The 11480-nt window shown below is 42.7% G+C and overlaps 2 protein-coding genes across 2 annotated transcripts; one reads left to right on the top strand and one right to left on the bottom strand.

The window, feature by feature from the left end:
* Nucleotides 1–332: 332 nt before the first annotated feature.
* Nucleotides 333–2988, top strand: LOC307241768 (uncharacterized protein; the record flags this gene model as incomplete). Its single annotated transcript, XM_080015988.1, has 2 exons — nucleotides 333–1967; nucleotides 2306–2988. The coding sequence occupies 2 exons, from the start codon at nucleotides 333–335 to the stop codon at nucleotides 2774–2776; spliced, it is 2106 nt and encodes a 701-aa protein (XP_079872114.1). The 3' UTR covers nucleotides 2777–2988.
* A 1545-nt stretch (nucleotides 2989–4533) lies between these two features.
* On the bottom strand, nucleotides 4534–9849 carry irf10 (interferon regulatory factor 10; the record flags this gene model as incomplete). Its single annotated transcript, XM_080015291.1, has 6 exons — nucleotides 4534–4638; nucleotides 5310–5428; nucleotides 5519–5905; nucleotides 6033–6134; nucleotides 6807–7002; nucleotides 9676–9849. The coding sequence occupies 6 exons, from the start codon at nucleotides 9847–9849 to the stop codon at nucleotides 4534–4536; spliced, it is 1083 nt and encodes a 360-aa protein (XP_079871417.1).
* Nucleotides 9850–11480: the final 1631 nt, after the last annotated feature.

The following is an 11480-nucleotide window of genomic DNA, read 5'->3' on the forward strand; positions in this document are numbered from 1 at the left end:
CACTTTGCGCCAGAAGTTGACAGGCTGTCCATTTCCATGTTTACACTTCACCTTATCCCTTTCTTGCTCTATTTCTCCCCTTCTTCCCTCCCTCTCCTTCTCCATCCTCCCCCCTGCCCTCATCTTCACTCACTTTTCACCTCTCTGTATTTCAATCCTCCTCCCTTCGCTAGGTAAGTGGTACTTCAGCGCCGAGGACCCAGCAGTGATCTGACAGGGATGTCGTGTGGAGGTCCTCCCCTCTCTCCACACCCCTCATTTTCCCGTGAGGCCCATGTGACCTAGCCTGCATCCACACAGAGGGGGAGCCCAACCGCCGCTGGAGCCCATCCATGAATCCCAGCCCCGACCGTGGCAAAGAGTGCCTCCCTCCCAAGAAGAGGGAGTCTCGGCAAGGATCGGCGGAACAGCATGCACCCCCAGACGAGTTCAAACCCCCCGTGCCCCTTCGTAGCCGGTCCAGCGCAGGACGAGGGGAGGGTAGCAGGGAGGCCAGTGACAGCAGCAGGGCTCTGACTAACCAAAACCCCCACCTCCTACCCTCACCTCCACTCCTCCCGGCCCCAACGCCAAGTGTTCCCCTGCCCCTGCCATGGCACCTAACCTACACTCCCTCTGTCCCTCTGCCCCTTTTCCCTGGGTCGGTAGGGGAGCGGAGGGGCTCAGGCTCGCCCTCCTGGAGGGAGGATCCTCCATCTTCACCCCTCCCGCACCATTCTAGGTGGCTCAGGGGAGACAGTCCTCTGACCTTGCCGGTCTCCCCCTCTTCCTCATCCTCTTCCTCTTTTAAAACTCCCTATAATGTTGACTCCAGAGAAATGTGGCCATACTTCAACAGCAGCCGACGGGACTACAGCTCCACCATGTTTTCTCCATCTCAACTGTTTAGCACATCTCTCTACCCTCCTGATCCTGGTTTTGCTGAAGCCAGGAACAGATACCTGGTGAAGAGGCCCAACGGGCTGGATGGGCTATGCAGCAGGACTGCCTCTACCTCCCGACCCCCGCTTACAGGAGAATATGGGACTGACAGTGGAAGGACCAGTTTAGACATCAGTCCCCATGGTACTCATGAAAATGGTGGCAGGCGAGAGCAGGAGGATCTGACAGGCCTCTGCCAGTCGGGAGGAACATTTTTCATCAACCCCCAATCTCAGGAGGGCCCTGAGACACATTCCTCACTGCAGGACAGGGACGCCCATGGGAGAGTTAAGGTCGGCTCTGGTATGTTCTCCACCAGTCCAAAATGCCTTGGTCCTGATCCAAGAGCAGGGAGAGGAGGCCTTCTGGAGCCCCTTGGTGGTCCGCCAGCTGAGGCTCAGATTTACTACACTCTGGGATCTGTGCAACAGAGCCGTCACCAGGCTCAGCCCCAAGCCTTCCCCTTCTACAGCCCCTCAGGGACGCCTCTGTATAACCTGCACAAGGAGCAAGGGCAAAGGCAGCACAGTCTGAGGAAGTCGCCACTCTCACACCACTGCCTGCCTAACAGCCATGACAGGTCCCAAAAGGAACATGAGAAAGACCAAGAAAGAGACAAAGCAAAAGACAGAGAACGAGAGCAAAAAAGAGACAGGGAGAGGAGTAGAGACAAGGACCGAGAACAGCACAAAGACCAAGAGCGAGAAAGTGAACTGGAGAGACGGCGAAATAACAGGGAACGAAACCAAGAAAGAAACCGGGGGGCAGAGTTCTCTCCCACCCAGGGTTTCCAGTTGCACAGTTCGCCCACCAACCCTCATTCATCTCCCCCTGCACTCCTACCTCACTTCACTAAGGGTTCTCTTATTGAGCTGGCTAGCGGGAGGCTGAAACTTGTGGAGGAGCTGCGGACGGAGGACTTCCTGAGGAGCGCCGACACCTCCCCAGAGTTCCACCTCAGCTCCTGCACCGTGTTGCTCATCGCCCCAAGCAACACGCAAGGGTTCAACCACCTGCAGGTTCACCTCACCGACCGCAACACTCAGGTCAGCAGCCTTGATAGATGAACATATGTGCGTAACCTAATCCGGATCATTGGGAGTCTACCTGAGTGATTGGCATCGCAATCTTTCAGATGGATCCAATACCGAGAGAATAGCTTCCACCGACTGCCGGTGGCCAATGAACTTGGTGATGATTGCCCCATTGGGGTGGGGCAGTCATGCAGTTCACTGATGTTATTCTCTTAATACTGGATCACTCGGGTGGACTCACAATGATCTAAAACAAATTTTTAGGGTGAGAAAAAATACCCACGTTTCCATATAGCAGAGTGAGAATTAATATTTGACTGTAAGCCACGTTTGATGTTCTTTTCTTGTAGGAGTTACTGAAAGTCCTGGAGGAGTATCCGTTCTTTGTGCGGGACCGAGGCTGGTCTTCCTGCCGTCCCCAGAGAACCACGCAGCTGTACGGCCTGCCATGCCGGCAGCTCGCAGAGGGGGATGTATGCCTGGCTCTCACCCCCACACTGAGCCCCACCACGGCCCACCGGACACACACTCGTACCAGCTCCAGGGCCCAGCGCGCGCACGCCCCCTGCAGGGCCGGAGGAGAGCCCGGCAGCTCTCATAGGGAGGAGATGCCTCCGCCCCCTCCTCCTCCCCCTCTCCCGCACCACCCGCCTCCCTCTGCTCTCGCCCCCCCGCTCGCTCCCGTCTCAGAGCCTCCCGCTCAGGCACAGCCGCGGCCTCGGAAACGACGCTGGTCCGCCCCGGACGCACTGGACCTACCTGGAACTGACGAAAGCCTCCCCGATTTACCTCACGGCTCTAAGCAAACAAAGTGGCAGTAGGGACTTGCACACGCCTACATGATACTCACATACACACAGGCATACAGACACACACACACACACAGGCACATTTACACCCTCCTTGTCTCTGTTGCACCCACCAAGACATACAATGGAGTGACCTCAAGGCAGGGTTGCAGGGAAGGAAAAAAAAAAAATGCAATTTTACGGGTGTCTGCACTGCTGCCCGAAGTATACAATTCAGTCCACCCTCGTCTGGTCCAAACAAAACTGTATTGGCACCGTCCTCTCCCTTCTCTATCCCTTCTCTTTCCTCTCTCCTACCCCCCCGCCCTTCCTCTTCTTCCTGTTCTGTACTACGCAGCAGTTGGAGGTCCACGGGAGGGCTCCGTAGAGACACATTGAGACATTAAGTGAGACAATCAAACACTTGTCTGTGTTCACTCTGTTTTTTGTAATTGCTGTCCCACGCGCCTATTTGCTGACAGTATTTTCAGGGTATCGATTTTCATCCAGTGTAATGAAGTATATGCTGTTGAAGAAGTGCAGATATTTAAATTTATGAAAAATGAGAGATATATAAATAAATAATTATATATATATATATATATATATATATATATATATATATATATATATATATATATATATTACATTTCAGATGTTAAATTCAGTAAATATGCTAAACAGTCAATTTCGCAGTGCATTTTCTGGTTTTATTTTCTTGCTTCTGAGCCGATGTCTACGTGTTGGTCTGGGCTGGCAAGGTGAATGTATAAAAAAAAAACTCTTCGCCTTTTTTTATGCTGATCACTGGGGGTCATGTTAAATCGTTGTTCGTCAAGGCATTACCCTCCAATATGTTCTTAACATTATCTCTGAGAAAGGGAACAACACTAATGAAAAATCGCGTAACAGACAATCCCAGTCCGCGCAGAATGGTCCGAACCACCCTGCCTCCACACCAAGTGTTTTTCCGTGAAAAAAACGGAACGACAGCGACAGTGAAAGAAAAATAATAATGTACAATGTGGCTGAAGAGTAATGGTGCTAATAACAAGTTGGAAATTATGCTTTGTGAATACTCTTGACCCCTGTGTACTGTATGCTTCTGTTCCTCTTTCATTTTTTTATGTACTGTACATGTATGAAGGCAGGGAAAACGATGAAAGTATTTTAAACTCAGATACGGGTATCTACTCTGATTCAGCACACTTTCTCACTTTAGTTTATGTGTTTGTTTGTTTGTTTGTTTTTTTTTTTTGTTTTTTTTTTGAATTCTTAAAAAAAAACCCTTACCTGTTGATTTGTTCTTTATAAATGTTATAGCTATAAAATGTATATTTTTAAAATTGTGAATCTGTTATATGACGTTCGCTAGAAATAAAGAAAATAGCTTTTTAGATTGAATTGCCCTGTGGTTTTATTCTCTAAATAAATCTGCCATCGTTGTGCTTATTTTTTATTTTATATATATATATATATATATATATAGGAATGAATAGAAACAATTTGTGGGCTTCATTTTAGCACTTTGCTAAAATTAACACAATGCTTAATCAAACAAAAGCGCTTTAATATTGTTATTGCATTGCTATCGTATTAACATGCCATAGAGGAAAAGAGAAACCTTTTCTGTTTTCATGGCAGTTTCACATTGCAGAAGAAGAGAAGTCTGCGAACAACAATTATCAGTCCCTTATAAATCAATAATCAGTGCCTTCACAATCACAGTTTGCTGTGCTCCACCGATGGGGGTTTGATCATATCCGCACATGGCGCCGACGTCGCCTCCTCTACATCTTCCCACCATCTTGGTGGAGAGTCTGAATGTGCGGCTCTAACATGTTCTCCCCCGCGTGGAACCTCTGCAGCAGCTCTACAGCGAACCGGGGCACCACCTGCACGCCGACACACGGGAGAGAGATCAGTGTTGTCGCGTTAGTGCTGATGAATCCTGACAACACAGCGCCACCTTCCTGTTCGGGAGAGCACATGTCTATGATTTTTATTTATTTATTTACTTTCACATTCAACTTAAAAGATGCGTTGTGCAATTTCCGGCCACAGGTGGTAGTGACTAGTGAGTAGTAAAGACAGAGAGAACTGAAAACTTCAAAAGCATGAATGCATGCTTGAATGGTGTGAGTTTCTTGAGAGTAGTTCCTTTCAAACTTTGGGTTTCACTGTGATCGGAGGCAAAACATTCATTCTGCTCAGACATTAATCACGTATACGCTGCATACCAAAACAGCTTGCCCTTTTGAAGATTTTTTTAATCGTGCATTAATAATTGATTCAAATGTACAATCAGTCATATTTTATTTGTTCCTTGCATTTACCTGCTAAGAAATCTGCTACAAAGGCCTGAGAAGCCTCATCGAGGATGAGTGTCATGTTTGGCGATGTTAGTGTACTTTCCATGGCTTCCTTTGGGTGTCACTATTTGTCCCTAAATGTCCAATGTCGCTGACTATGCCATTAAGACAGTGTGACTTTAAATGAACAGTTAGAAAAAAATAAAATAGCAATACATGGTTTATTGGTAACTATCATGTGTATAATTTTGTACCTGAACTGTAATAAGCTTCCCGGTTTTTTGTACGGAGGGGTCTGGAAACTCCTCTCCGAAGCAGAGCTTGATCTCATAGCGGGGCTGAGGCCCGTCCCCCTGGAGATAACTCTGGAGTTCTGTGTGAAAACGGATGTAGCAGGAAGTTATCAGAAACAAAATAAATTGGGAAATGCACAATATGACATAGCACAAACACACTGCCTCACCCTTGAGGAATATTGGCAGATCCAGTAGCCTGAAGGTCCTCTCCCGCTCCAGTTTGTTGGGTCTGTCCACGTGCTGGGCCATGGGCCCGCTCCAGTACACCCTGCACTGGCAGAACCTCTTGATGAAAACCCCGTCCGGTGCCACCCAAAGCAGGACGCCCTTCTCCAGGTGAGTCAGGAGGCAGACGATCGCCTCCGTGATGCCCGGCTCCAGGGCCAGCAGGGCCGGGGAAGGAAAAGCGACCTGCTGGGCTCTGCACGGGCCGTAGATCTTCTCATTCCCCACAGGAACCTTTCCCTGGAGGATGAAACACCCGTCGGCACTGGCGGTGATCACATCCAACACCATCTGGCCGTGGTAGAACAGTATCACCTGCATTCGGAAGTCTGCACACACAACACGCATCTCCTTGACTCTAGACTCTTCCTTGCTTCCTTGCTAGCGGGGGAAAATGTGAAATTGTGATTTCGGTTAGTTTTGTTCTCATGTTTTGGGCACTGTTATGGATCTTACCTGATATAGTGAAAGTCGGACTCAGGAGCCTTAGAAATGGAGACTGGTGACTGTGAGCTTTCCCTCCTTCTGGCCCACAGTACATGTGCTCCTTCAGCAAAACTGTTCAAGCAGAATACAAGCATTATTCCTTTGTAAGTTATGGCGAAAAACCAAAAAATTGCCAGCAACATAGTTTCTTCCAACTGTTGAACAACAACGAGAAATAACGCATTGGAAACTTTTGCCAATAACTATGCACGTTCTTTTTTTTCCAGGCGTCGATCTACGTGTCAACAGAAACTTCATTACACAAAATGTGTGAGTGAACACCTTACCACTCATTTTACTTTCTTCTTTCCTCGCTTCCAATGGTTCATCTTGACAACGAAGCTTGAAAAAAAAAGTCAAAATGCATGTCCTGTAAACGCATGCATCTACCAGACAATAATACACATTGTACTTTTTCTCAAAGACCTGTTATTTGCAAATGGACAACAGTTCAAAGCGGATGCTTATCGGATTCCCAGTCATCAGCAATTTACGCGCTTTCTGCTGAAGATCACATTAACGGCACCATACAGTAGAATTTTATGATAAATCACTTGATTTTTTTCCCCCCTCTAACCTGTGGCCGTGTGGGCATGGAGTTGCTTGAATCCAAAGTACACCTTCCAGCCCGGACGGCTGCCTGACTTTCCATTTGAAGAGACCCTGAGGAGTCAAATGAAGCTTTAGAATATACATCTTTTCTTCGACAGATCTATGCTCTGTTTCGCTTTTAAGTGAGTTTACCTGCTGTCATAAACGACTCATCGTCGCACTCGATGCGGTAGACCTTATAGGGCTCGGAGATGTCCAGCTGGCTTCGTTCTGGCACCTCCGTGAAGTCGGTGCTCTTGTTGAGCGCACAGCGAAGCCGGGTCTTCCACATGGTGGGGTCCGCTCGGTCTCGGCCCTCCCTGAATTTACCCTTGTACACGGCCCAGGCCTGGTGGGGATTTTATCCAAGTCCGAATTTTGTCATTATTTCAGTCACACTTAAATATGTAAATCCATTGTTGATTTACAATTGAGTCAATATCAACACTTAATACTAAGTTATAATGTAGTGTCTGTAGCTGTACAATGTTAATACCAAACCTAACCCTAACCCTAACCCTAACCCTAACCCTAACCCGAACACTAACACTAACACTAACACTAACCAACAGTGACAGTTGATATCAGTTTTATAATCAGTTTCTCCACTGACTCCACTAATTGATGCTGGCCTTCAGGGCACTCACTGGATCTGCACCCACACACATTGCATCACGTCTCAGGCCACACACCCCAACCCGCGCTCTGAGGTCTGCAAACGAGCAGCGGTTGGTGGTGCCTCCACGGCGTGGTATGAGTTCTCAATCCAGACGCTTCTCATGCGTTGTGCCCCGGTGGTGTAGGGAGCTACCAAGCTGGCTACGCTCTGCAGAGACCCTCACAACATCCAAGAAATTTTGGGAATACCTGGTCCTTTCCAAGCTATGACCAAGTATTCCTGGTTTTGTTGACGTTTTAATTTGTTGTATTGACATAATGCATGATAACATAACATACATAATATAGTATTTATAATAAAATATAGCCCCCCCAACAAAAAAAAGAAAGAAATTACTAATTACAGAACTTTTATTCTGATTCGCTATCTTGCACTCTTATCTGGTTGAATTTAGAAACAGGAGCTTGTGCACTTCAATTTGAGGTTGCCCAATGCTTCAGTGGTCGATGTTTGCTTTGATTGTTTGTAGCCTTCCATGTGGGTGCTTTGGACAATACCGTCTGATCAATAAATAAATGGAAATTAAAAATAATTGAGCCAACGTTAATCAGACTCAGACAGACAAATGTGTAGTCCAATGTATTTTCCAATAATCTATCATCATAATCAATTCTAAAATGTCTACACATTTTTGAATTAAAAAAATGTTATCAATAATTGTTATGTTCTTTGTCAGCGTAACACAACACATTTTCTTTTAGACCAATGGGAAATGTATATTTACCTAGTTACTTAGACACTTAGTTACTTAGACACTCTTAGACATGACACTTTGTGCCATGTCTAAGTGTGTACAGGTCAGCCTGTAATGGATTGCACTTTACCCTGTTATCTCTGTGATCTCTGTGATAGTGCTTGTGTGAAATGTGCTTTACAAAAACTTCCCTTGCCTTACTCATGTTACCTCTTAAAACAAATCATGTTTTAAATAGCAGTCAACTAGACTATGAGGAAAAAGTACAATATTGTGCAATATTGTATTTTCATAATGTTACCTCATTATAAGATAAGCATTTTTTAAATAGAAGTATAAGGTAAAATACAATATTATGCAACATTATATTTCCTAATCTGAATAAAACGGTTTTATCCCGCAAAAGGTAACATTGTATTATTTTACCATATTTTAACCTGACAATTCACTGAATATATGTATGACCGTATGTATGTGACAAATAATCTCTTGAATTTGAACTTGAACCTGCAGTAAAATGTCATTGTATTATAATACCATATTTTAACCTGCAGTAAAAGGTAACATTGTATTATTATACCATGTTTTAACCTGCAGTAAAAGGTAACATTGTATTATTATTATCATGTTTTAACCTGCAGTAAAAGGTAACATTGTATTATTATACCATGTTTTAACCTGCAGTAAAAGGTAACATTGTATTATTATTATCATGTTTTAACCTGCAGTAAAAGGTGACATTGTATTATTATTATCATGTTTTAACCTGCAGTAAAAGGTGACATTGTATTATTATTATCATGTTTTAACCTGCAGTAAAAGGTGACATTGTATTATTATTATCATGTATTAACCTGCAGTAAAAGGTAACATTGTATTATTATTATCATGTTTTAACCTGCAGTAAAAGGTGACATTGTATTTTTATTATCATGTTTTAACCTGCAGTAAAAGGTAACATTGTATTATTATTATCATGTTTTAACCTGCAGTAAAAGGTGACATTGTATTATTATTATTATCATGTTTTAACCTGCAGTAAAAGGTAACATTGTATAATTATTACACCATGTTTTAACCTGCAGTAAAAGGTAACATTGTATTATTATTATCATGTTTAACCTGCAGTAAAAGGTAACATTGTATTATTATTTTACCATGTTTTAACCTGCAGTAAAAGGTAACATTGTATTATTATACCATGTTTTAACCTGCAGTAAAAGGTGACATTGTATTATTATTACCATGTTTTAACCTGCATTAAAAGGTAACATTGTATTATTATTACCATGTTTTAACCTGCAGTAAAAGGTAACATTGTATTATTATACCATGTTTTAACCTGCAGTAAAAGGTGACATTGTATTATTATTATTATCATGTTTTAACCTGCAGTAAAAGGTAACATTGTATTATTATTATCATGTTTTAACCTGCAGTAAAAGGTAACATTGTATCATTATACCATGTTTTAACCTGCAGTAAAAGGTAACATTGTATTATTATACCATGTTTTAACCTGCAGTAAAAAGTAACATTGTATTATTATTATCATGTTTTAACCTGCAGTAAAAGGTAACATTGTATTATTATACCATGTTTTAACCTGCAGTAAAAGGTCACATCGTATTTTGAGTTAACATTCACACCTTGAAGAGGGCAGCGTCCTCGCCCTGCTTGTAGTCCTTCTTGGCAGCGTGTTTCCAGGGGATCCTGAACATGGTCCTGCTCTCATCCTCCCAGCACAGACCCTCATACTGACCACTGTCTATCTGGACGATCACCCACTCCTTCAGACGCAGCAACTTGGAGTCTTCCTCCATTGTCTCCGCATATCTTACACGCTTGGTATAACTTTCCTTACAAATGATCTGGTGAAATAATATTATGAATAAAGCAATATCACTAATTTGACTAAATCGTGCGATGGTGATCCTGCACTGGTTCCAGGGGATTTTTCCACTTGAGACTCAGATAGAAGAGGCTACAAAAGTAATTCCACAATGAGTCTCTAAACTCCAACCCTTTAACGCTCCACGTATCGAAAGGGAAAGCGACAACATTGTGCGTAACTTTCGGTTTCCTGCAGCGTGTGTGTGTGTGTGTGTGTGCGTGCGTGTGTGTGTGTGCGTGTGTGTGCGTGCGTGAGTGCGTGTGTACGTGTGCGTGCGTGAGGTATGTATGTACGCATATAGACAAAATAATCAAACGTACAAAGTGCAAGGTGCGTGTGGATTTGTATTTGTTGAATTTGAGAAATAGTTCCTAAAAATGTCATTAATAATAATGTTAGTGAATAATAAAATAATTTAAAAATAAATACTAAGTTCTTATTATTCATATCATTTGTTTTATCATAAAAAAATTGTATTAGGACAATAATAATTGTTATTATTATAAATAATAATAATAATAACATAAAATAAATAATAATAATAATAATAATAATAATAATGCTTGCAGATTTGGTAGAAGAAAAGTTACTAAAAGTTAACTAATAATAACAACGTATGTTAATAACAAATTATTTAAAAAGAAAATAAATTCTAAGTTCTGATCATGAATATACATTTTTTTATCATAATAATAACAATAACAATAATTATATATAAATATAAATATATAAATACATAATTAATAATAATAATTATTATTATTGTCATTAATAATAATACAAATACTAATACTAATACTACTACTACTACTACTGCGACTACTACTACTACTACTACTACTAATAATAATAATAATAATAATAATAATAATAATAACAATGATAATGATAATGATAGTAGTAATAATAATAATAAAATGAATAATACAAGTTTTTAGAGAATTGAGCCTCAAACCTTTGACTAAATTGTTCCATATGAAAGTGAAACTGCGTGGGCGAAGGTGTGGGTGAAGGGACTTTTTCTCAGTTGTTACAACCTACATTTGAAACTAGTCAAGTGCAAAAGAGGAGACAAACCCAGTTGCTCACTATGTGTGTGAGTGAAATAACTGTTTCTTCCATAACCTGTGGAAATATTATTCTGCAAGTCACATCAAACTTTCACACCAGTGACACGGTCTCGCCAGAAGAGGGCAGAAAAGCTGCTTTGTGGCCTTTTGTTTCACTCAGTTCCTCGGAAATGGCTCAAGCCATTTTCTGAATCCTTTTTACAGAAACAGTGTTTGTCTCCATGTCTTGCCTCTGTGTTTGTCGGGTCGGAAAGAAAAACTCACATTAAAGTTGCCTGCCAACAATTTGAGGAGAGAGGGAGAGAGAGAAAGTGAGAGGTGACGCTGGACGGGTCGGTGGGCCTTGGCGTTGGGTGGCAGGGCGGGCTGGGGTTTGCCTTAGGTAGACCAGGGGTGAATTGGCACATTGGGCTGTGAGGGTCAAGACCTTCGGGTGAAAGTAGGGTGGGGTGTAGCCACCGACACTTATTTTTGAGATGTACCCGGACTC

The sequence above is a fragment of the Zeus faber genome, assembly GCF_960531495.2.
Source record: "Zeus faber genome assembly, chromosome: 15".
NCBI lineage: Eukaryota > Metazoa > Chordata > Actinopteri > Zeiformes > Zeidae > Zeus > Zeus faber.